This window comes from Dermacentor albipictus, chromosome 1, assembly GCF_038994185.2.
Source record: "Dermacentor albipictus isolate Rhodes 1998 colony chromosome 1, USDA_Dalb.pri_finalv2, whole genome shotgun sequence".
NCBI classification, from domain to species: domain Eukaryota; kingdom Metazoa; phylum Arthropoda; class Arachnida; order Ixodida; family Ixodidae; genus Dermacentor; species Dermacentor albipictus.
In genome coordinates, this window is record NC_091821.1 from 396,631,719 (window position 1) to 396,658,054 (window position 26,336).

The following is a 26,336-nucleotide window of genomic DNA, read 5'->3' on the forward strand; positions in this document are numbered from 1 at the left end:
ATAGACTTCGACCGATCGTTTCAAAAACCCGCGGTATCCAAAGAACCCCATTAGTTTATTTCCTTTTGTTGTGAAGACAGCGACGAACTGCCTGTCGGCAAGACGACCAGTTTATCGATTCTGTGATGTGTAAATCATCCTGGCAGTTTCCTTTCCAGCAACGTGTCGCGAGGGCGCGTGCGATTCGCTTGTAGCCACCGGTCGAACGTTGAAAAAAAAAACAAGTTTCATTCGCATCGCTGGGCCGACGCTTATGAATTTGTAAATTAGTTGAAAAGGTCAGTGGGCTGTCTACAGATATGAATATACTGATTTCTCTAGTAAACTTCACTCGCAAGAATAGCTTGCGCCTTTTTTGGTCTTATCTTGTCCCCAATAATAAGAGAGAGAGAGAGAGAGAGAGAGAGAGAGAGAGAGAGAGAGAGAGAGAGAGAGAGAGAGAGGCTCTATTGATGCAGTGATTCGTATACTGATTGTTCACGATGGTCAGGCCCTCTGCAGTGCGGGGCTTCCTTTGGCCCATAATATAGGCAATGTCCAAATTCACCTTACAAAGGGTGGCGCCCTCTGGATTTAAAATGCGGATCTTAAAGGCTATGTTTTTGCTCGTTGAATGCGCCTGACGCCATCTCGGGAGCCGGAAACAGACGTCGGATTTTGGACAGTTCTCACCGCCCGGTCCGCGAGCCATTTCTGGCAGGTCCTGATCCGGGCTGAGCAGGGGTGTCCTCCCATTGTGCCGTGGATCTGTTGTCTGGTGTCACACTTTTGAGGTTGGGATTGTGTCGTCATATATATTGTGTACTGTTCTAATTTCACGCACCCGGTACTTCCGGGTCACGAATAACGGCATGCGCGTTATTAACGTGACGCAGCATTGAGCGCAAGAGTTTTCGAGGTAGGAAACGTAAGCAAAACAAATGACGATTATCGTTACGGGACAAGATAAGCCCCAAAGGGTGCAATTTTTTTTAAGTGTGCACTCTTAGAAAAAGTTACACCCTTTGGGGCGTATCTTGTCCCACAACAATAATCGTCATCTGTCTTGCCCGCGTTTCCTTCCTTTAACGCTGCGAGCCCGGTACTTCCCAGTCACGAACGGCATGCGCCTTATCAGTGTGACGCAGCATTCTCGGCAGGAAAGTAGCGAGCGCCGAGTTTTCAAGAAAGGAAACGCAAGCAGGGCAGATGACGATTATTGTTGTGGGACAAATATACACCCCAAAGGGTGCAGCCGTTTTAAGAGTGTATTCGTCACGCTGATAACGCGCATGCCGTTCGTGACCCTGCGCAGTACCTCGCGCGCAGCGTTAAAGAAAGGAAAGGCGCTCGAGATAGAGGACGATTATCGTTGCGTGACAAGATAAGCCCCAAAGGGCGCAACCTTTTTTTAAGAGTATGAAATTATAGTCCGGTCAGTCTGCCTGCTGACAGCAGCGGCGGTTAACTTGCATTAAATTTGTTAATATACATTGTAGTCTATTTACGGTACATATATATAGCTTCCAAATGGTCGCCTTCGAGTGTAGTCTTGAGGCAGTAGTTGACAAAAAGGGAACAGCCGTTAAATGGAAGGGCGACTATAACTCTTCTGTGCACCGTTAACAGAAGTCTTTATTATATGGGGGACTGAATACGTACGGTAACGAGTTCGTGAGCCAAAAGTGAAGCTACTGGCTCTCTTTTTCCGTTGACGCGAAAACTGATCCTCAACACGCAAATGCACACTAACATGCGGTGAAATGAAATTTTCCTGATCTGCTCAGTGACGCTCTTCGTACGCCTCTTTTATTCCTCAAACGCTGGTGTTCGGGCTGACTTCTGGAATGTGTGTGTGATCGTCTGGAGCCATTACCCGCCGTAGAGGCTCTGAGCACGAGGCTGTAGGGTTCGATTCCCCGATGCGGTGGTCGCATTTCGATGGAGACGAAACGTAAAAAACGCTCGTGAACATAGATTTAAATGTGCGTTAAATAACCGCAGGGAGCCAGAATTAATCTGGAGCCCGAGTTTCGCTCTGAGGCGTTAAACCCCGCAAATCAATCAATCGCGTTCCCTATTATTTGCGCACCTTTTTTAATATTGCATTTCATTATTTTCTCTCGGTTACCTCTGGTTTGTGCGTCAGAGCATTCTCGACAGCAAGCGCCTGTTTAATGACGATCACATATGCAGCCGGCAGTGCGTATACGTGCTGTGAATCCCATCGCAACTGCCACCCGCGTCATCGCTGAACTTTTGGTTTCCCACGCACCTCTCGCGTCGTCCTCCTTCCCGTGCATACAACACGCACGCCGTGAAACACGTGTCCAGGAGCCCTTCCCCAGTCTTTCTCTCGCTCATTTTGGTCCTCTCGACGGCGCGTCAACGTTCGTACTCGTTTCACTCGTCGATCAAACGCGGCAGCCAAGTCGCGCGCGCGCTTGCCCTCCGCTACTTCGAGGGCCCCCGAGCGCACTTGCAAAACACGACGCGCAGAAATGTCTTTCGCCACGAAACGTGGTCACGTGGTCGTCGCGAAAGGCTCGATCAAAGGGGTGTTTCTTGCGCTGTGTACACAACCTCGATCTCCTGCAGAGGCGTGCGCCTCCGTGTTTGTAGTGGAACGTGGTGGAACCACTCAAGCAAAGAAAGAATATAAGAGAACGGAAGGAATCAAAAAAAAGGAGGGGAGAGGGGAAGCGGTCGAAAGGAGGATGTGTCCATCCGCGTAGAGAACGCGTCCGTGCGTGTGTGTTTGTGGTCTGCTTGTACACAGTGTTTTTGCGCGAGTGCTTGAGTGCTCGCAGGCTAAAACGAACTCGGGCGGGGAGAGGAGAGGGGGGGGCGAAACACGTTGACGGCGAGGCAAGTGATGGAGGCCTCCTTTTCTTTCGCGATTGCGGCGCGCCGGCGGAGTAGCAGAAACTGGTTTTTTCCTCAGCACGCGCTCTCGACAGGCTATTACACGCTCTCAGGAGAAGAGAAGCCTTCTCTGGCGAGTTGTCTACGAGCTTTCTAACTGAACGGGCTTTCTTTCCTTTCCTTTTCATTTCTTTTTTTTTCTCGCGCGAGCGGTGAATGACACGGCTCAGGTCGACGTGTCGATGTTATGGTATACACAAACAGGTGGCCGACTATGTATACTGTAGCACGACCTAGGTTTACAACATCGGAACATCTCGCACCTTCCTTTCCTCGATGACAGCGTTGCGAAAGAGAGCAAATACGTAGACTGAAACGTGGTGAGTCGTGTTGCGGCTCTCGGTGACGACCTGTCGAATAAGGGATAACAAACCGCGCAGTGTCGCAATTCCAGATCAGAAGTAAAGAGGACAAGCAAGTTCATTGGGCGAGCGTTCCGGACTGGCTGAGTGAATGGAGCTTGTTTCTAATAAAACGTACGTTCGATATGGAAACACATGCAGCGGGAGAAAGCCGCGTAACAGAAAGGAGGAAGAAAAAGCTTTTGATGTTCTTTGCAATTGCAAAAAAAAAAAACGAGGAAGAATACGCACAGAAACAAAACTGTGCATTAGGAAAAATATGTGACAAATGTCATCTGGAGTTGCTATGTAAGGAGGCTGTTTTCGCTATTCTTTGTGGACTTTGCGCCAGCGCACATGTTCGCTCTATGAGCAGCAGGTGCATCCCATTGAAAGCGACAGGTCGCCCGCCATGGAAATGAAAATAGATGAAAAATTAAACTGGCCGACACTTGGTAAGAGCATGGGTAATCGGAGCGTCGCAGGCGTAATGCGAAGACGTGGGTTCGTATCCAAACTGCAGCCAGTTGTCTTTTTCATCCACTTTTCAGTTTCATTAATTTATCATTTCTTAGCAGGGCACGATATTCCGTAAATACATGTTGTGAAATCGGAGAAACCGGATGTTGCAGTTCTGCCCTTTTCATCACTCTTGACGCTTTCGGAGGCGAACGGGTGATGTAGTAAGCGCACTCGGTGGACGACGCTATTTCTGTCACCTAACGCTAGGTTCCAATTATATCCGTCCCGGCTTTGCCGTTTTTCGATTCGCACTACATACGTAATGTTGATGCAGTGTGAGGGGGCGGTTTTTCGCATTACGTGGACGAAAGGCCAGACAAGGTGCGGCCTTAGTTCGTCTGCGCGCGAACATAGCAGTGAGAAGCTGTAGCGTTGATAACGCCGATATGCATGCAGACTTCCTTGTCGGCGTGCGTGGTCGATTCAGCAAACAAAAATATGTGGTGCCAAACACGGGAACATATGTGCGCGATAGTCACGAACCTTGTATATCCAATCTGAACGGTCATATCTCATTCTCTACCGGCTCCTTCAGCTATCTTATCGCCGTGTCCTGTTAATCCCTCCTCGACTGCTGTCCGTCGTTCAGTGGTGTTGGTCGCTCGAACCAACAGCAATTTCCTTCATATCTATTCATTAGAATAGTTAATTCGTTATAGTAACAACCACTTACTATTAATGATATGTGCTCATCTCGTCTGCTGAAGTTAAAGCAAAACGAAAACTAGGAAATATGTTAAGAAGATTGCATTGCCAATTTCTGTCGTCCTTTTTTGTATTTTACTTTTTATTTATTTATTTTTTCTGGTTCAGTTGGATATAAGGACGCGTCATCGATACATGAGCGCAGAGCAGCCGCCGTCGATAGACACCAGGGATTGAAACAGAGCTATGCGCTTCGAACCCCGAGAAATAAATCTGCAGGCCCAGTTCAGCGATGGGGCTCCACGGAGGACACAGCCACGGAAGCGGGCGGAAGGGAAGGGGGGCGAGGAAGCTCGATAAACGAACGACCGCTCCGGACAGGGAAAGAAAGCGAAAGCTGCAACGAGTTAAAAAAACGAGCAAGGTAAAAAAAAAAAAAACACGGTCATGAAGGAGCAGAAAGAATAACATAAAGAAATAGGGAGAGAGCCAAAGAGAGAGCGTGTATAAAAAGGAGAAGAGAATAAAGATAGAAAAGGCTTCGGAAGAGAGCGGAGCTAGGGTGCCAGCAGGCGCGCTGTCTCGCGGTGGAGTGACGCAGTCGGCGTCGTCTGCTACCGCTGTGTCTACTAAGCTAGCTACAGTTTCAGTCGTAAAGGGTGCTCAAATAGGTCCTGCCCATCAAAAACCGGGTTGCTGGAAATTGAATAAAAATGTTTAATGATTAGCAGTTGTCGCGCAAACCTATGGCGGATGATAACCTCCCACTCGCGTCATATAACGGCGGGTCTGACTGAAAAATATCGCTTCGTTTTCCACTCGTCGAATAGGTGCACTTCGGTTGACTTTTCTGACTGCGGTAGGTGGTTGTGCATTGCAGAGTAAAGAAGAAATTACGCTGTATCGTCAAGACGGGCGTCGGCCTGGCCGGCCGTCAGATACACTGCGCCGCGCTATAGTGCTCTATGCGTCGGATCGGACCACACATTATTGTCGGTTTCCTAACCTATTGTGAAGCGTCACTGGCGGTCAGAGGCTCGCGCACTTTCACTCAACTCGTCGGCATTCTCAATACTTCAATGGAAGACCGCGGTCTCTCGAAAGTCTTGGCATTTCTCCAGCATGAAGGTGCTTGGAGTGTTCACCGCACGATGAAAGCCTCTAGCTCTCTCTCTCTCTTCCAGATACTCCCTCTTCCCTCTTCTTGTCTTTTGCTGCAGCACGTTGATATTGATCGCCGCCACTGCTACCACGCGGACCTTCTTTCGTTCGTCTTCTTTTTTTACTTCCTCATTATTTTCTCTTTCGCGGCGACAAGGCGCCAGAGCCGCTTCTCACTTTTTTTATGGACCTCTTAGGCCTAATTAAAATGACCGCTAGCCAGAGCCAAGAGTCTGCACTATGGCCAACTTTGTTTTTTCTTTCTCTATGCTACGGCACCGTTACTATGGTGTGCGCCGCCCTCGGATGACGGTTTTGCCGGTTAACGTTCGTACTTCGTTCGCCACTTGTGAACGCAGTTTTGACTCTCCAGCACTGGCGATTATTTTAGAACGAAGGGTTAGGCGTGGCTCTTGAAGCAACGAAATTGTGTTTCCATAAGCTTTGAGCTGACGTTCGCGAGCTCACGAGTGCGTATTTCGGTTTTAGGTTACATTTCATAGTCTGAAAGACAGAGAGCGAGAGAGAAAATGAAAGAAGAAAATAGAGCGATATCAGTCGTGTGTGCGTCTTCGTTCAATCGCGTCAATTTTCCAGCAACAACAACGTTGTCAACCGATATCACACCGCGCCTTGGCGATTTAGGTGCACGTGTGTGAAAACGGCTACGCATACCGTCGCCTGTATGCCAGGAGGTAAACAAGGAAGCGTAGAACCCGAGTACGCGTACGTGCTGCCTAGAAGGCAGCTGTTGTGAGTGACGGAGCAGGTACGAAAAGCGTAGAGAAATGCAAGAAAGAAATATCTGAAGACGAGTGGCCATGAGAGCGGTATTTAAACGATGAGTGATTGAATGGTAAGGTCATGCATTACACGTATGCCAGCGGCTCTAAAACACTGCGACACTTATCTCTGCGTGCACTGTACGGGATTACCAGCGTCAATCTCAAGAAATCTTGAATGGCAGTGGCGTTCGGGCACATACCGTTGCACAATTAGCGTCAAAGAGCGTTTTCTGTGGTGCAACTCCGGATGCATATCGCTAGGTTATTTGGATGGTGCTTTATGTTTTTATAAAGTGCTAAATTAGAGAACGCAGATAGCGATCGCAGGGATATTCAGTAAATTGGGTCACGGCAATCGAAGTGATGTATGTGCACTTTTCCTTCGCTCTCATCATCTGTAATCCTTTCTGCTGCCCCTTTTGTGCTTCCCCACTGCAGGGCAGCAGATCAGAGTATGCTGGCCCATTCTCTGCACTTCCTTCAAGTATATTCTCTCTCTCTCCATATGCAAGATAGAGTGTGAGAGAATGTCTTATTTATTATTTATTTGTGCTGTTAATGTGTTCAGTAAGATTCACGCGCTTTGGAGCTGGTGTAGACCACCAGTGGCGTCGATACATGCATGGTAGATCTGTAGCTGGAGAGGGTCTCGTGAAGATAAAGGAAGAAAAGCCACAGTGTCGGTGATGCGGATTCAATGTTACAGATTGTCAGATATGTATATACGTATGCGGTGAGCGCTAGAAGTGTTTTTCTTTTCTTTTTTTTTAATGCAGCGGGAACATGAGTCCAAGTACCCGCGCAGGAATCGGTGGAGTCCTAACGACCATGCATGTGCGAGCGAAATTACGCGACCAAAGGCACGCTCGTGTAGTCGACATGGGCGAGACGAGGACAAAGTGTCCACTGCGAAAACGCGCTGGTCCGCGCGTCGGGCGCCCATTCGCCACGCGAGCTCGTTGTCACCGGCCACGAGCTGCGCTTGCTGTGGACCGCTGCCCGTGGAAGCGTTCGGGACCGGGCTTGGAACGAGCTCTGCCCCCGCCACGACCTCTGAGCTGCAATGGCTGCGGCGACCGCTAACGCACCCCCGCCGGCTGGCATGGACACCAAGGATCCCGCCATGGACGTCGAGGTCCACTACGGGGACCTGCCCCAGGATATGATCAACGAACTCCGTGACGTGGCCTCCAAAGCCATGAAGGATTCGAAGGACTGGGCCGACATCGCCACCACCATCAAGACCGCCTTTGAGACCAAATACGGCCCCACGTGGTTCTGCGTCGTGGGCAAGGACTTTGGCATCACGGGAACCTGCGAGATGAACCGCGGAGGCTTTGTTTCCATAGCCGGGGTGGCCGTCGGCGTCTTCAAGTTCAAGTAATGGCATTGGCTTCTCCACCGCTGACGTACTGTACATGGCAATCCGCCGAGCGCTCTCCTGGAGCAGCTGGGGACTGCATGCATTGATCCGGACTCGCAGAAGCAGCAAAAATTGCGGAGAAATAGAAACCCAACTGTTTTCAGCGCACAGCCTCCCTTGTCATTTACTTCTGTCTGCATAGTTCAGCTTTGATTGGCGCGTATGACGCGTTAAATGTTGTCAGCGGGTCGGCTCCCCATGACGCAGGTATCCCGCAGACTACTTTTTTCCAAATGAGAGCTTGGGCATTCCGACGTCAGGCGGACCTGCGATCGCCGACGTTGCCGTTCAAAATGGCGGGCCAAGATCGTTTTGTTGTGTGTTCTGGCTGCTGAAAAAAAAAACGACTCTTCAGGATGCGTTGGCTTGGGTGCTTTTGTTGCAAACGCCGCTAGTGCTTGCGTGAGTACTGCGCTTTTAAGGGTTCTGGCTGCCTAGCGATCTCACCTAGAGGAGTGTTTTCAGTCGAGGTGCTCAGAGATGTTCGATTCCCCGCCGAGGGAGAGCTGTCTGTCAAGCCTTTTCTCTTACCACGGGCCTGCTTTGTATTTATTTTACTTTCTCCCTTGACTCGATTTCGCATTAAGGCCAATTAAAAATACCGCGGCATTATCGCTACCCCCTGGAAACAACTCGGCATGTCTCGTGAACTCCGCGGTGGTCGTCCAAAAAGTTTAATTCTCCTCTTTGTCCCGTACACTGCGGTGTCTTTGTCAAGCACGAGTACCATTTTGCGGTCCAGCGCCCGACTTTGCGGACGCTTCGTGAAGCATCGCTGCCGAGTCTGGCACGAACCCGTGCAGACGCTACTGCGAGTGCGTGCGTCAAATTTGGTTTGATCTCTTGCTCCGCGCTGCCGCGCCGGTGCCAGCGAGCCAAGGCCCTTCAAAGTTTTCGATGTTTTTGTTTTGTTTGCTTTCACGCTTGATCGTCTTCCGAATGGGCCGTCGGCTACCGCCCGTCACCCGCAGTGTGTTCTTTGACCGAAGGGAGGAGAAAACGAAGAAATCCGATGCGTTAACGTCTTTCGGTTAGCTCCTCATCGGCTGGTGTGTATACCATTCTCGTCATTTAATTGCTGCGGCCGCGTCTTGCGAAAACGGCTGTGAAGCGATACGAACGGCACGCTCATCTCCGCCTCGTTGCGCGCTCGCTTGTGTTCCTCGGTGGGGGTCGCCGTCGCAGTGGTGGCCTCTGAGCGGCAGGCAGTTTGGATCCGTTTTAACTCGCCCCGAGCATTTCCTCCGAGTGTTTACTTTTGGTTTCTTCGCCTCCTCGTTTTTCACCGACGGTGCAGCAGTGTATGCTTTCTTCGTCGGGGTCTAGCGCAGGCCCGCGGTGTTTCGGACAAGTGTTGGTTTCCTTTGTGCGATTAGGTCGCCAAGCTTAGTCCCCATTTTTTTTTTTCTTCAAATTTTTTTCCTCTCCCATTTTCTTTGCAGAGCATATGAGGTACGAAAAAAAAAAAGAAATTCAAGGTGCTCGGCGGTATATGCTAATGATATTGTTCAAGCTATTATTTTCTAGCAATATTCTGCCTAAGAATATTAATTGTAGCCAGTCCTGGGGCAAAACATTGCGAAATTTGAAGCGGCGTTCTGCGTTGTAAGAGTTCCCTCTCCTCGAAGCAGGTTTTGCGTGTCTGTTACTGACTTGCAACTTCATATTGCTGCAATGTTTACTTACCCGCACTTGCGCGAGAGAAGGAACCATGAGAAAGCTGAAGTTGGTTGTTGGTGGGTTTCCCGTAAATGTGCAGTTGGTTTCCTGCAAATGTGGCTCATACACACTATTATAAGGAGTTGGCAAGGAAGCAGATGGGATTTAAAAAGATAATTTCCGAAGTCTAAAAACAAAAAAAATCCTGAGAAATCTTCATATCACATGAAAAGTGAACGTGACAAGTGAAAACGTGATAAATGCTCTGTGAATTTAGCAAAGAAATTATCTTGAATCAAATAGAAATTTCTAAGTTGTGCAGACACCCCTATGACAATCTGCCATAGAGGAGGCATTAAAGACACAATATTAAGAATGTAAAGATGAATTCTGATGTGGTGAAATGGTGCTTTTAAAATAAATTTGCCCAAGTGCAGTGATATCAGAAAGTAGAGTGGTGGACAGCTTAGGATGGAAGTCTTGTGAATGCTCATCATTTGGGGCTAGGTGTCATTTTGGGCTTTTGGCCCGGGAGCTCATGTGAAGTACACAAATGCTCATCAAGAATGACTGCTGTAAATGGTGCAGGGTTGCATTTGAGAGAGTGGTACAAACAGCTTGCGCAATGTAAATTAATAACCAGCTGGATTGGTAGTTCACATTCTCTTGCCACTAAGGCAGCAGCTCACCTTGGAAACTGTGTATGGAGGCTGCATTTGCACTCCATATTTTATTAAAGTTAGGTGGGAACTGCTACCGTTCTTTTTAATTCCACATTTGTGTTTGAGTAGAACCCTTTCTGGCTGCTATGGAAAACTAAGAAGGAAAAATAGAAAGAGGCCAAGTTCAGTTTCATATGAAGCAGCAGCCATATTTTATAGAAATATATTTGATTTTGCATTCACTTCACTGTTCGTCATTGGCTCACATTTTGCTGCACTGCTGTTATATCTCTGACATTATCCACTCTACACCTGATTTGAACAATGTAAAATGAACTGGATCGTTAATAAAAAGTAGGGCATGGATGCCCGAGAAGGATGCGAGGAACTGCACGATTAGGATTTCACATATGATGCAGATTTTATCTTCAGCGTTTAAAAGAAAGTAGCAACAGGATCTTTTTTTTTTTTTTTCTGCTGCTCGTTGTACACATGCCATTGTGTTCTATTTTGATTCATTATACTTCGCTCCAGATGCTGTTTCTGAAAAAGATGCGTAATAACATTTGCATTTGGCGTATCTGAAATCGTGGCTGCATTGTTTGCCTCAGTTCAGATGACGCTTCTAAATAGGTAGCTTGCAAGCAGAACCAGAAATGGCAGAATAAACTAGTTTTCTTAATATAATACATGGTCTTCAGTTTTCATATATCATAAAATCACGCCAAATAATACACATATACTTTGCAGCCATATAAACTGAATACAATTTGTGGACTATATTGTAATAGTAAAAAAAAATGTCAACTTCACTGTAATATAAAAGATGCATTGTAGTTTCTTACAGCTTAAAGTAGTGTGAAGGAGTAAAAATATTTGTCACTGATTCTCTGGGTTATGACTAAGGTTTCTGAGTGGGATCTCCTAACGTGCTTGCATTTGTGTAGCTCCAATCCTTTGAGCCCTGAATTTAGTTGAGTACAGATTTTTTCTTTACATATTTAGTATATAAAAGTTTCCACAAACACGATAAAAATAATTTAGTTTTATATTTTACAGCAAAATTAGTTATTGCATCAAACGGCAATACCATGGCTAAAGAAAAGTTGTTGACACACAGATTATATGTAATTTTAAAAACCCATAAAGGTCTTCTGATTAATGTTGCAGAAATGCAAAGCTGGTTTGCATTTCCATTAGGTGTAAGGTTAGTATTTGTAATATCGAAAAATATATAAAGCTAAAATGAAAGAAGCCAGTCGTGGATGCTGAAACCTCCTGTTTGTCATCGCACTGCCTGCTGAATGCATCACATGTGAGCGGAGTTGCTTGAAAGGGTCTTCAGCTTCTCTTTAATCAAAAGAATAGGTTCTGCTCTCAGTTCACTGAGTCATCTTTGTCGTTACTGATTATTGATCATTGCGCCTGAATGTGCTATGGAATTGTTTAAAAAAATTAACAAATGACTGTCCTGAATGTTTTTTTAGAGCTAAATACAGCAAAAATCTGTGCAACAGTTGTAAGAAATGCTAGTGAAAACATATGGAAAAAAACTATGTGAAAGCACTCTTGCTCTTACAGCCAGTGAGCAAGTAAGTTAAAATTCGCACATCATTAAATGGGCCTAACATATCTGCTAGTTTTGCTTTTCTTGATTTCTTTTTTGTTACAACACAGCATTCTTTGCCACATTTGACCCCACCTTCTCTTAACTGCATCACAACTGAGCTTTGCATTGAAAGTATAATTTATTTATTTATTTATACAAGTACCTGCAGCGCCACAAGGGCATTATTGCAGGGGGGGGACATATTGTAGAAAAATTAACATGTGACATAAACTTGATACAGCAGAGCACAGGTGGTAAAAGTAACAAGTAATAACAAGTAACGAGTAATTCTTCCTATTTGTTTCATTTCTTGGATTTTATTGCAGCCTTTTCTTTCTTCATGTCAATTGATGCCTCCATGGCCAAAAGGTTTAAGCGTGTGCAGCAGAATAATGGTGGCCAAAAGGTGGCATAGCTTGTAAAAACATTACGATATGGCAGCAAATGCCTGCAGCTGCACGCTATATCGTACATGATGCAGCAATAAATTCTTCCATCAGTCTTGGGCAAAGGTTTGCTATAATGTATGCATTGTATTAGACTAAGCAAAAACTTACCCTGAAATCTTTTGCATTGCTTTCAGATGTTGCATTGTAAAAGTAAGTTGTTTATATGTGGAATTTTTTTGTGATGTGGAATAATGGAATTTTTGTGATCAAATTTGCCACGTTTCTATGGGGGCAAAATGCAAAAACACCTATGTACTGTCCATTGGGTGCACGTGAAAGAACCCCAGGTGGCCTAAGTTAATCCGGAGTTCTCCGCTACGAAGTGCCTCATAATCATATTGTGGTTTTGGCTCGTAAAACTGTAGAATTTAATTATTTTGATTAATTATGCTATAAAAAGTGGATTCCAGGTTTTTAGCAATTAATGCTTTTTTTTACCTTTTTTTTTCTTACTTCGTAATAGAAGAAATGCCAATCTAAGCAACTGATCAAAGATGGTGAAGCTGTATAAGCAAGTTCGAATTACTAGGGATCTGTTTGCTAGCTGTTCGTAGTGTTGATTCCTCACCGATGTCCTGGCCATACTCGTACGGCAGCTTCAGTGATCCCACACAGGCTGCATTGCTGATTGTGCTGGTTTTCACTGCAGTAGCCATACAAGCTTCTAGCTGACTTCCAACGAGATGCTAGTAAAATGCAACATGAGAAACAAAAATTACGGATTGCCAGGGGAAAAAAAAACAGCAAAGAAGTTGTCTGTTCAAGTTATGTATGCGCGAAAGAACTTTTGTTTTACAATCATTGATAATTATGTTTAAAGCAGAAATTTGTAACTCTGCCGCAGATTGTGTTGCTGGTCGATATCAATCACACTGGCCTTCACCGTATGGTAATAGCTGCGGAGCTCCCTTTAACATCTTCACTGTAAAACTTGGAACAGATGGAATTGTAGAATGTAAAAAATATGCGCTAGTAAACAGATTACTGCTCTCCATTATGTTTTTTGGCACCCTTGCGGCCACTTGAACTTGACATATATTGATTCTTTGGTACCCCAGCGCAAGTTCTTGTTGCTATCAGTGTCCAAGGATTGTTTTTCTGTTTCAGTGAGCTGTATTGTGTTTTCAAAGGCTATCGTGCTGATCGGCTGCCCTTTCCAAATAGCCTAGCTCCTGCTGAACGATCTCTCCCTTGTGCACACAGAAGCCTCAAGTGCATCTCCAAATACCAGGCATTACAAAGAAGGTCCAGATGTCAACTGTTCCAAAGCAGCTTACTTTCTAGCTTTTACAATAAGTGTATGTGGATCATGTCAGTATTTACACGGACAGATCGCTGACTTTACCCATTCCACAGCTTCTGTCGTTTTGTCCCGTCTGCACTCGGGCCAGATTTTGAATATAGCATATGACAACGTCCACAGGATCAGAACTTGTCATCCTTCTTGCTGCTGTTAAGTATGTTGAACAGGAACCACTAAAAAATGAGCTGTGGTCTGTAATTTCTGAAGCCACCCTTTAAAGCCTGCAAATAAAACTGCGTCATGATAATTATGAGCATCTGATTTCAAACACAGCAAAAATGTACTCTGTCGAAAAAGGATCCGATATGATTTTGCAGTGGCTGCGTGGTCATTGCTGCATTTTCAGCAACTATATTGCAGATGTAGTCCGATCCAGTGATAACACACAGTCCATGCTCGTCCATTTATCGAGAATGGACACTGCTAAGGAATTTTGCCAAATTGCTCACAACCTCACCCTGGCCCTTTAGAAGACTTGGAAGTTAAACCGTTGTTTGTTCGTGCTTGATAGCTCACTGCTGCGGCGATTACCATCAGTCCTCTCCCAGTGTGATGCTATTCTTTGTTTCAATTGATGACTGAGGATAGCTTTCACAAATTTGCACTCCTTCCTCATTGGACTGGTCGACTCCCCCAGATGCAACCGCTGCAACTGCAAAGAGACTTTGAGCAGCCCCTTTGCCATTGTACCAGTTTAAATTTCTGTCAGTCTCTTCAGAGTAGCTTGAGTTAATTGGATGGTCTAACCTCTGCTCACTTTTTTGGGGTAGTTGCAATCCATAAGAAGCTTTGTGCTTGTTAAAGTGGTATCAAGTATACAAGGTAAATCGAAGGTATGGCATTTCATATTGACCATTGTGGGTTGCTTTGGCAGTATATGTTTTCAACGAGGCACTCTTTTTTTTTTACTTTGTTGCAGCCGTTCTAAAATTCTTTGAAGATCTAACCTTTTGAATAATTATAAAAACCTTTCTGGATGGATAGAAAGTAACATGTATCTTAACATACTTGCATTCCTGCTAACCTAACAATATCTGATAAACTAAGGACTCCAGTTTTGGCAAATTCCAAAGTGCGTAATGTGACTTAAAGCATTTTGCTAAGCAATCGTGGTGTGTTCGTTTAAAAGACAGCATTCCTGTGTATATATGTCAGTGGTGGGTTTTTATGATGCAATTCAATCCTCTCTGATATGTGCAGGTGACATTTGCAGATGTCCTTTAGAAACTGGCAATGTGTTGCAAGGAGACTGATTGTGTTATTTCAGAAAAAAAAAAATATATATGTGCTTTGGGCTATCAACAACACATGGTACACTTTATACTTTTGTACCACTGACAAGTTTTTTTCACACCAACATGGCACATCGCTAAAGATTTACAGAAAGGTTGCTGCAAACTAGACAAATGTTGTGTGTTCAGCCATGACGAACATCTTGTCATTGGGAAATTTGCAGCCCTTTGCGTATGGGTCAGCTCTGCTTAGGCTTATAAATGAGCCTATAGGTGTTTCAAGTTATGCATTTTTAACATTGTTCCCTTATGCAAAATAATGTATGCTTACTATATTGCTTGGTTTCTTGCTTGCATGCTCAATGTAAACTCACGCGAAATACCTAAAGTGGCTATTGCACAATTTTATTTTTTTGTGTGATACAGTTTTCAAGAGTCTTGCTGGTGTGACTTCTCAGAAACACTTGTTTTGGTTAACCACCATATAAACGGAGCTTCATGGAACTGGCCACTAGTGGGGAGATGCTGTCAAGTTTCCATTTTCTTAAAAGTAAGCATTAAATAATGTACAGACAGCAGAATAAGTCTGCTACTGTTTGCATGACTGTCGTTAGTTTCCTTTCTGTTATTATTATTATTATACTTTTCATTTTTATTTGAAGTCAAGAAAGAGCAAGGTGTTTTGTCATGATTCCTAGTACGGTTTCTTGGAATTAATTTATAACTATCATCATTCAAAGCAATATACCAAGGAAAACTGGGAGTGCAAGAGTCCTAGCAAACAATCTGGATTTCTGGGGCTGTCAGCTTAAAGGGCCTCTCACCAGGGCTGGCCATGTTGAGCTGACAAGTGCAGAGCATGCAATGCGTGATAACGATTGTATCTGCAAAGTATTACATCGAGCTGCGAGCCGCAGAAAGATCTGAAATTTCAAACCGAACGCTATTTTCTCTTCTCCTCGGGGCCGCCTCGCTCCAAGCCGGAGGATGACGTACACGTGTTCGTGCTGTGACGTTGCTCGTGGTGACACGTGACTTCGAGAATTATTCAAGACATCTGTTATTTGTGTAATATGTGCTAGAATAGACGAATTAAAACTTAAAGAAATAATAAAACTCAAACAGAATATCTGCATGTTTTTGTTTTCGCACTGCAGCAAGAAAGATTTCCGTTTCGTCTGCTTGTTCCTATGTCTTGCAGCCGCACGCAGGCACCAAAGCTGTCATTTTCTGCCATGCTCAGCTTGCGATCATGCCCTGTGATCCGCTTGTGTCTGCCTCAGTATTCGTGCAGCACAGACATACTGTTAGTCAGGTATACGTTAGTCAGGTGTGAAACAAGATAATCGTGACAGCTCGCATGCGACACTGTCAGCGGAAGTGCGCCATGCCGCAAGAGAGCGAGGGAAATAAAAAAAAAAAAGGCGAGACCCATGACGTATGTGTCACGCGGTCCTCGAGGTCCGGTGTGGGAGAACGCCGGGAAGGAATTTCGTGCGCGGAGGCTAGACAGGGCGAGCGGAAAGAGTGTCTCGCTGTGCAGTGGAGCTTGCCTCCTGAAATCGTGGGTTCGTGGCACTGAAATATTTCTATCTCGGCTATTAATGAGCCAATTTTAAAAATTTTTGTGGCAGAATGCTCCCTAGAGGACATGTAAGAACTTTCAGCGAATAACCAAAATTTGCTATGGGGCGTGGTGAGGGGCCCTTTAAATGTGTAATTGTCTTTTATTAGTCGAGAGGTACTATACTTTTTATATATTATATAATATATTATATGCATATTAATAATGTTCAATAACCTGGCAAGGGAACTAGAATTCATGGTTGTTAGTCAGCCTCTAAAGTTTGTGCAGGAATATCTAGGATAGTTACACACAGGGGACCTTGGTCATGGGAAGGAAATTTACAGAATAAAAATGGGTTGGGAGGGCATACGGCAGGCATTAGCAAATCCTGACTTGCAGCTTACCACTGTCGTTGAAAAGTGTACTGTCATTGCATTCTACCAGTACTAACATGTAGGGCAAAAGCTTGGAGGTTAACAAAGAAGCCCAAGAACAAGTTCAGGAGCACACAATGAGCGATGGAATGAAAAATGTTGGTCATAACATTGAGACTGGAAGAGAGTGGTGTGTATCAGAGAGCAAATGATGACAGCTGATATTCTAGTTGACATTAAGAGAAAAAATGGAGCTTGGCAGGCCATGTAATCGTAGGGCAGATAACCGGTGGAGCATTGAAGTTACAGAATGGCTGCACAGTTGGGGACAACAGAAAATTAGGTGAGGTGATAAATCGAGGAAATTTGCAGGCACTAGTTGGAATCGGCTAGCACAAGACATGGGTATTGGAAACTGCTGGTAGAGGCCTCTGTCCTGCAGTGGACATAATATAGGATGGTGATGATGATATTATTTAAAGGGACACTAAGTGTTGTTAAATGTGCTTAGTCAATGAAGGTGCTCTTTTGGTACTCTATTTGCACTTATCTGGTGGAAAAAAGTGCCTTACTAGCACTTCTTAAGGCTGTATAGATAAGAGTGAACAGGCAATATTCTCGTTGAAGAAAAAAAGGTGTGGTGTTGGGCAGGGTGTGTAATGCTCAGAGAAAATAAACAATGGGCAGAGAAACAGAATGAGTGCCAAGCGAAGGGAAACAGTGGAAGACCGCAGAGAATGAGATAGTATGACAAAATTATTAAAATTTCACCCTTAGGATAGAGCCAACAGACGCAAGACAGGGGTAATTGGAGATCCTGGGAGAGGACATTCTCACGTGAAACAGATTGCTGGTGATATCAGTAATTTTATTGTGGGATTTCAAGAGAGCTCATGTAAGTAATTGTAATATTTTTACGTAAGCTGTAAACTAACACATCGTGTTTGTATTTTTAGATAATCTAACAAATACAATTTTAAAGTTGCTATTAGGAGGTTTGAGGCCCGTAATCATGTTATACTAGCAACAGAATCATGGAACCATGAATTCGAATTCTACTTAAAAAATTGTTGCAGCAAATGTAAACAATATTAATAATTCAGATTGGTTTAGTGGTTGCCAGATGAGAGCATTTCTGCATTTTATATGTATTGGAAGAGGGATATTGGAGTTGGCCCTGCGTTAAAGCTTGCTCCTTATATACACACTTTTATGTTGCCTAATAACTCTTTGCATAAGAATTTGGCAGCTATTCTTTCAGTCGATACTAATTATAAATATAATTAGTTTTAAGTTTTGTCTTTTCCAGACTTTAATGTGTATACTTGTTACACCAGCAGTTGTATCTTGCAGTTGGAGCGCAAGAATGGGAAATGATTTGGTTCTAATGCAAAAAAAGGAAATCTCTGCAGTGAACTGGAATGTTAGCAGTCTCGATAATGCAAAGCATGTATAGCCAAAAACCAAGTGAGACAAAAAAATTGTGATTGTAGAGCTTATTGTTTTAAATTAAGCATCATAACATTAAAAGCTATGAATTGTTTCAAGTTATCCTTGTTCATTGTATAGTCTTATCTGTAGGGAAGGAGCATACAAAGTTTCATTGAAAGACATTTACTCATAATGAAGCTATGAATGTTTCTGGAACAAGATATTGTACGAAATTAAGCCGTGAAAAAAAAAAAAATATCGAGGAATATGGAGTGTTTGAATAGCTAGAACTTTAATCTAACAATACTATTTGTGAGAAATGTCCTTCAAATAATGAATCGAATAACAACCATCTTCTAGCTTCTAAAGAAAATAGAAACGTAGCCAGGAGTTCATTTTGCAGAATAGCTTATTTGTATCACAGAGGCAGTGACATGGTCATCCGACTATTCTCACTTTACCATTGTAACTTGGAGTAGAGGACCCGAGTTACACACACACACAGAAAGAAACTTGGCTGTCGGCGCACATTTTAACTCAAAATTTCTTTGGAATCTTTGCCTCTAAGCAAATTTTGCCTAGAAAAAACAATAAGCGTGCCTTTCAGTCAATACTGAAGGCTCACACCGGGCTCAACATTACGTATTAAAAGACAACAAATCACAGTAAAGAATGAGCACAAATTTCTTGGTGCAATCTTTGACAAGAAGGTCAACTTCAAAGTGCACATCGCCTGTGTAAAACAAATCTCTGTAATCCATAAATCTAATAAAGCTCCTACCCCACCAATCATGGGGTCCAGATAGAATGTCTGCTTCACATATGCAATGATGCAGTTTTCCGGCCACAATTGGACTGCAGATGTTTTGTGTATGACTCAGGTAGAAAGTCTGCATTAGAGGTTCTTGACCTGGTGCATCATGTTGGACTACGTCAGTGTTCTGGCGCGTTCCGTACATCTCCCATACAAAGCTTGTACGCAGAAACCAACCAGTTCTCTTTAGAACACAGAAGACTACTTCTTGGAAACACGTACATAATGAGGGTATTCTCCTGTTCAACGCATCCTTGTAAAGACTACTGTTTACGCTTTGAAACACACTTTAGCAACAAACCGGTAGTTATACCTTTCATTTTTTTATCAGGTACTGAAAACTGAATGCAGACCTTTGTTATGAGCTAGGAAAACAATTCTTGCAAGATGAACCTTCTTTTGCTCCTTGGGAAATGAAGCATGCGCAATGTGGCTTCAGATTAACGAAAAACAGAAAACATTCTTCACCAAGAGACGCTTTACTAAGTGAATATTTTGAAATAGGATCGGAATATAATTTATGCATGAAATATTTTACAGGTAGTCCAGAAAGCAATAACAATGTAGATGCTGCAGTCACATCAAAACAAATTGAAAAACAAATGAGTCTTCCAAGTTGGGCTACTGTGTTTACTGCGGAACTCTATGCCATCTCGTCAGCGCCTGAAGACATCCTGAAAAGAGAAAATGACCAATCTGTCATATTTAGTGACTCCTTGAGCTTTCTTGAAGCTCTCGCATCTAGGGTACTATCTAGAAATAATCTACTGAAGAAAATCCAAAGTCAACACACCGAATGTCATAATAGAGCTTTAAACGTCACTTCCTGCTGGGTTCCTAGTCATGTAAGAATCCCTGGTAACGAAAGAGCAGATTTTATGGCAGCCAGCGCCAAAGATCTTCAACATTGTTTACGAAAAAAGAATCCCTTTCCATCCCATGCTCTTATTGAGCGATGAACTACTCGTGCTATATCAAGGTACTTTTAACTATTTAAAAGCCACAGGAACCCTACAAGAACTGTAGCACATTTCATGTTCCTATATTTTTACTTGTCCATCTACACCATTTTACCACATTTGAACAAATAAGCTCATTCGAAAAACATGTGCTTGGCGCATTATAGCCTGCATGGCTGCTGCACCTAAAATCCCACCAACAGCACCCGCCACTTTGACTGTGTGGCGTCATGAAATGCGGGGCCACCACTGCGTTGCCTTCTCTGAAAGAGTTCAAGACCACATTGGACATTTTTCTCCTGCTCTGGCACTGAACGCCGAAGCAAGGGTGCCGCCGTTGACTTATGTACGCAGTTCCTTCAGTCATGCGATAAAAAGCAGCAATAGACCACCAAGACGCACATGCAAAAGTGAAATTACGTATTGTAGCCATGACGCATTTCCATCTCCTGCAATTGCTTCCAGTGCATGCAGTAATCAGAGGGAGCTGTAATGGTGCAATTCATTTCGTCGCCACTCAATCTTGCCAGACTGCTGTAAAGTTAAACTGCGATATAAAAAAATTCAAGTACAAATTTCCTACTGCACTGAATGTTGTAAAATATTGCCAGCTTGCTGTGGGATGTGTACAGTTTCGCATACAATTGCAGAATTCAAGCTAGGAAATGTGGTGTCATGGCCCCTTTAAGAAGTTTTAAATTAGGGAATGTTAATGGCTATCTTAAGCAAGAACCCAAGCTCTACTTGGGCCTTGATGGGGACCTCAGCCACTTGTTTATGCAAAGCAAATAAAAGCTGTTTGCATCCCCTAATATAAAATTCTCCTATTTGATCCATACAGTGGCATTCACAACTCGACAACCGAGTAGTCCACACACGAACAACAAAAATGTTACATCTTGCACATTCTATTGCAGCTATGAAACAAAGGAACATCATGTCACCAGATTTGCGCGTGGTGTCGTTAAAGGAACTGGGTGAAATACTGAAGCACTGCGCATCACGTTAAATGGGCCCAGAACCACTTTTTATCAAAGTCGAGAAATGCATTTGAAGTTAAACTATTTCAGAAATACATTGCCGCAGAAAGTTCTTCAATGCGTTGAGCAGAAGTGGATTCATTAGCAATCAAACATATTTTGTGCGGTGCTTCCAGTCCTCCTTCGATGATTTGCACTGCTAAGGCTACGGCAGAGAAGGGTGTGCCCAGAACACTCCGCCTACTGAACGTCACTGCGGCATGCAGTTCAAATTTCATTTTGGATTTTCACATAGATGCCACTATTCCTGACTTTGGCGCCTACGACACCTCAAATGTTGTTGTCCTCGGCAAGCTGCAGTGTGCTCAGCCAGTGGACTCATTGCGGCAGCCTGTGGTGGGTGCAGTATCTACGCTACGTGGCAGACTGCAGCTACATGGAACTGCTGTGTTTGTTTTGTGCATGACAGGGCTAGAGGGCACGCTCGTGCTCATATGCTTCTGTCTGGCTGTACTAGGTGGTGTGCACCGGCTTTGTCCTGCACCAGCATGACCGACGGATAGTAGCGACATCCAACTTGCGTGTTTTGAAGCTCCTTAGCAAGCAAAGTCTGCCAAGACATCTAACCAGGAGTGGCCAGGAGTGAGCACAGAGTGGGCCAGTGTGTCAATAAAAATGTACACAGTAACAGTAGGAAGAAGTGCATTGATCCAACACCCTTCTTGATTGTCAGGTATTGGCCAATGGCAGCCTTCTATGGGAATCTTCTATATTACTAAATAAAGGTCCAGCAAAGAGAGAGGAGCAGGCTTCTGTTGAAAAGAGAGCATTTGAGAGAAAGATGACACTACACTCCGCTTACGAGATCCACGTGCCGTGCACAACTGCAAAATTTGGCCGAGATGTTCACAGCAGTGTATGCTATCCGCAGACTGTATTTTTTCACTTAGCCTGAAGGGTGGTTCAGGGCTTTTTAAAGGAATGCAGATGTTGAGAGTAGCCAAATGAACATTCCCTTAAATATATTGTGATGACAAATTTGTATGCTGCCAAAAATTATCTCTCCTTATTGAATGACTGAGAAATATTGTGCAGCAGTTTGCTGCACCAAGCACTTGGGAGCGTCTCTGCTGCAAGTGTAGCTCCTGTGCTGCAGAATCATTCGGAACAGTTACCATTTGCAGTAGTCTTTTTCTTTACCCCAATAAGTGTTGTTATCCCACATTGTCAAACATGAGCAAATGCTAGAAAATTCTGTTAGAAAAATTGAATATGAGCAAATAGAAAATATTACTTGATTTGTATTTGAAATTTCAAATATTTGCACATCCATAATAATTTTTTTTTTCAGACTCCACAAGGACGTGTCTGCTAGTAGTTAAAAGATTTTGTTTAGCTTTCGAAACAAGCATCGACATGTAATGTCTGTTGCAAAACATTTATTACTGGGGACACTTAAAGTGCCAAACCTACTTCTTCAAGAAAGACACTTTTTCAGAGGTGGCTATGTACCTTAACTCCTGGATATTTCCTTTTCCGTGTCTGCAGGGCATCATGTTGCTGATCAGCGCTGCCGATCTTGAATGATCAGAACTTGTGCATACATATTTTTAGTACTTGGTCAATTGGCAGTGACATGTGTGCTGTGGCATGCAGAGGGGGGATGCGTAGCCGGTCGAGTGGCGCCCAATGAAAGACCCTCCCCCGGGGGCCTGCTGTGCGTCGTCGGCGGTGGATGGCCAGCCGGGCGGTAGCCACCAGGGGGCCTTGACCGGGGCGGCGGCGCCCTCTGGCGGCGGCGGCTTCGATGACGACTACAACGAGTGGGAGTTGGGCATCGGGGATCTCATTATCGACCTGGACGCCGACATAGAGAAGAGCAACGACCCCATGGCCTCCTCCTCGGCCGCGGCCTCCCCGCCCGTCGAGCACCAGGTATGTTCATGTTGTCGATTTCAATTGATCTTTGGTGATTTGTGTACCAAAGGTGTACACCTGACAGGTGCAGTAGTGGCAACAATCTAGATTCATTTTGGCCCCCTTTGGATTCTTTAATGTCCACTGAGATCTTGGTGTGCAAGTGTTTTTGTATTGTACTACCCACTTAACGTAGTTGTCACCGGTGGGGATCAAATCTGTGGCCTTGTTTTGAGCTGGGGCATCAGTGCGACTGAGTGATTGCAGTGCATAAGGCAGTTTCACTAGGGCTGGGCTATTCAGCATTGTATATTGTGCGTCTGCGTATTTCCACTTGGAACAAATCTCGACTTTTGAGGTCATAGTCGTATTCTCAGTAATGTTTGCAGCTACAGCTGAAATCTGTTAATGGGATCGTGGTGTGACTGCAAAAACAATAGAGCACTTCCATGGCGTGTTGTTGCTTCAAGGCCTTCTTTGCTATGTTCATAGTTACTCATAGAGCATCTTATACAATCACATACAGTCACTGGCTGGCAGTGACTTGTCCATCAGCTTATTCCCCAAACAAGCTGGGCAAAGTCTGTGGGCTAGCTACCTTACTCATTGATAAACTTCTCCATCCCAGGCAACCGTGGACAAGGGTCTTAAGATGAAGATCAAGCGGAAGAACCTGGCCAAGCACGAAATAGTAAAGGCGCAAGACACTGGTGCATCCCCACCACCTTTGGCACCACTGCCAAGCACTAAGCACTCATCATCGTCTGTGTCGTCCACGTCGTCGTCATCATCATCATCCAAGAGCAGTGGCCGCAGTGGATCTCACAAGAAGAAGCGCATCGAGAACGGGGCATCTCCCCCACGCCTTCAGTGTTCTCTGGGAGCTCCACTTCCTCCTCCTCCCCCCTCTCTGTCCCCTCCTCCCGCCCCCACTGTTCCTCCATCATCCCAGGCACCCCCCACCACCTCAGCTGTCCCCCCTGCCCCCGTGGAGCAGATGGCTGCCAACGGTGTGCCGTCATCGCCACCGGAAGAAAGCAGCAGCGTGCCTGCTGCCTCAGCGGCCCCCCCGGCACCAGAGGAAGCTGCTGCTGCTGCCGATGCGACTAAGCGAGTGATAAAGGTTTGGCTCTAACCATCTTCTCTCCCTCCTCAGGACTCGATAAGGCAGCTACAGTAACAAGTCTGCCAAAATACAAATAGACAAAATAGACAAAATAGGAATGTTGCCAGTTGTGTGTGGATGCTTTCGTTTGATGAGCTTCTTTGGCTGGGGGGCTTTTGTGGGCACATATGCGTAGCGTGATTGCCAGTGAGGCTCATTTATAAAGTTGCAGGCAGTAGCTCGAGTCTTGCCTTATCGGGCCATTGCCCGAACAATTCCTGCATTGGATGCGAATAGCTTTGGCATCTGTAATTAAAGAAATTGCCTGCCACTGGCACTGTGTAGCTGTGCAAGCACTGTGTATGCTTTACTCGCTTGCCGTTGTTTGGGTAATTGTACATGTAACGTGTGATGACAAGAATTTCATTTTGTCTTGGGGAGGAAGGCATAGGCAAGCTTATGACTCTTTACATTCTGTGCAGTGAAAACTGATATCGGACAGTTTGGTTGATTGGTCGACTGAGTGGGGTTAACGTCTCAAAGCAACAATATAAGCCTGTGAAAGGCACACAATCTCTTTGTCTGCTTTGCTTTCTCTGTTGCTTTGCGAGATGTGGTTTGCATTTGTTCCTGTTTTCTTTCTACCTCTTTTTTCCTTCGTTTCTCTTTTTTCTTCACTGTGTTGGCTAAAGGGCTTTTGTCTTTGTGAGCGGGCACTGGTAGTTCATTGAATAGTCAAGTTAACATTGATATAACCAAGTGTTGTATGCACTGTGAATCCAAAATTTGTTTCACTGTACTTAAAGGGACACTAAAGGTTAATATTAAGTCAACGTGGACTGTTGAAATACCATCCCAGAAACCTCGAAACGCTTGTTTCATGTCAGTAAGTGACTTATTTTAAGGAAAAATGCGTTCTGAAACGTCCGCGTGCCTCTAGTGCAGTTCAAATCGCCCGCCCTCTGATCGAGGAAGGGTGACATCATGGTCTCATAGTGACGTTGTGCTGTCGGTGAGTAAAACGGCGGCCAGAAACAGAGCCAAGACAGAGCCGACAGTAGCGCGAAAGCAGAACTATGGTGGCTAGCGGAAGGGAAAGCGTGCGACGATAAGCTGGTTCTTTATTTTATGACGCCAACTTTGATGCTCGTTGCAATACCTGACAATGACACGTTGGCTCGCGATGCTGTGCTCGACTTCAGTGATTTTAGCACTGATGAACGTGACCTGCTGCTGAGGGCAGGCGCTGCCGGCTTCGTTACGTACTACTACGACGGCGACTGTATGTCATGGCTGTACATATTCGCACATATGTAGGTTTTCCTTCATGAAAACTAAACGCCGCACTCACCGCCCCATCTTCGACCTGCAGTTGTTCTTGCGCTTCGGAGAATGCAAGCAAGACTGACGGAATAGCGCTACTGGAAAGCATTACTTTGAAAGGCACTCCACAGGACTTCAGTAAGTCGGCGTTGAACTCGTAATCCTCTGGACGAAAGTGCAACGAGCACACTATGTGATTTTTGGCTCTTTGCAAACATGTGGTGGCAGAGGTACGGCACTTAGCCACTTCAAACTTAGAGGTTCATGCGTTGGCACACAGTGATAAGTAACGTTGTATTGGCCGCGGCAACTGCCCTTGGCCAAGTTCCGCGGACCATTCGCGCATTCCACGACATCACATGGACGTGGCACCTTCGCTGCTTGTTCCAAATGCAAGTTTCGCGAGCCAGCAGAACCAGCGCTGCACGATGCGATAACGAAACAGCTGAAACTCCAAAATGCGCGTGGTGCACAGTCAAGCGAAGACGAAACCTTTCGACCACCCGTACTAATGAAGGGTAACGTCAAAATGTTATTTTTTCTTAGAATCAAACAGAAGTAGACAAGTAGCATTTTCTTTCTTCTTATAACCTAATGAAATGATCTCTTTAATATGAGTAGTTGAGTACTAGTGACATAAATTATGATGAGGAGTGCCTTTGTCATCGGGCTAGTACGGGAATGTCACTGGGGGTCTCAAATCGTGTCATGCATTTACCTCAATTTCTCGGTTACTAAAGCTCTGTTCGCGATTATATGGACGCCGTAGACGTTCTAGAGCATTGCTTTATCACTTTAACTTGACTTCATAGTAACCTTTAGTGTCTCTTGTACTTAAGTTGGCAAGGTTTCTGCTACTATAAAGAAAGCAGACATCTGAGGTGTGACATGGTAGCAGTTATAGCAAAACAAATTTTTGTCTGAGCACTGCTCAAGTTATGTAAGCCAGCAGCAAGAAGCCAAACATATGCAAATGTAACCATGAATACACTCACATGCATTGACCAATGTACAGTTAGCCAGATTTTTAACAGTATCACGCAAGTGTTGGACTTTCTGATGGTCAGCGCCTTATAAGGGCGAGAAGCGATGAACTCAGCGATGGTTCTCTGTAATGCACAGTTCAGTGTGAGCATCATCTACTGCGCCATTCACTTCAAGAGGACAGACG

At 44.7% G+C, this 26,336-nt stretch overlaps 2 protein-coding genes across 11 annotated transcripts in view; both read left to right on the forward strand.

Moving 5' to 3' along the window:
* The window catches only part of LOC139054671 (zinc finger protein 609-like), a 71,663-nt gene that overhangs the window by 19,732 nt on the left and 25,595 nt on the right, over positions 1 to 26,336 (forward strand). For 7 of the 10 annotated variants that reach the window (XM_070532073.1, XM_070532074.1, XM_070532069.1 and 4 more), the window contains 2 exons: positions 22,477 to 22,755; positions 23,366 to 23,860. In XM_070532073.1, the coding sequence (XP_070388174.1) occupies positions 22,510 to 22,755; positions 23,366 to 23,860 (741 nt within the window). In that variant the 5' untranslated portion in view covers positions 22,477 to 22,509. Of the gene's footprint in view, positions 1 to 7,738; positions 8,184 to 8,688; positions 8,831 to 15,121; positions 15,246 to 22,476; positions 22,756 to 23,365; positions 23,861 to 26,336 lie in introns of those variants that run through there. The other 3 variants (XM_070532075.1, XM_070532070.1, XM_070532076.1) reach the window with 3 other exon arrangements.
* On the forward strand, positions 7,422 to 7,742 carry LOC139054176 (dynein light chain LC6, flagellar outer arm-like). Its single transcript, XM_070530823.1, has one exon. The coding sequence runs from the start codon at positions 7,422 to 7,424 to the stop codon at positions 7,740 to 7,742; it is 321 nt and encodes a 106-aa protein (XP_070386924.1).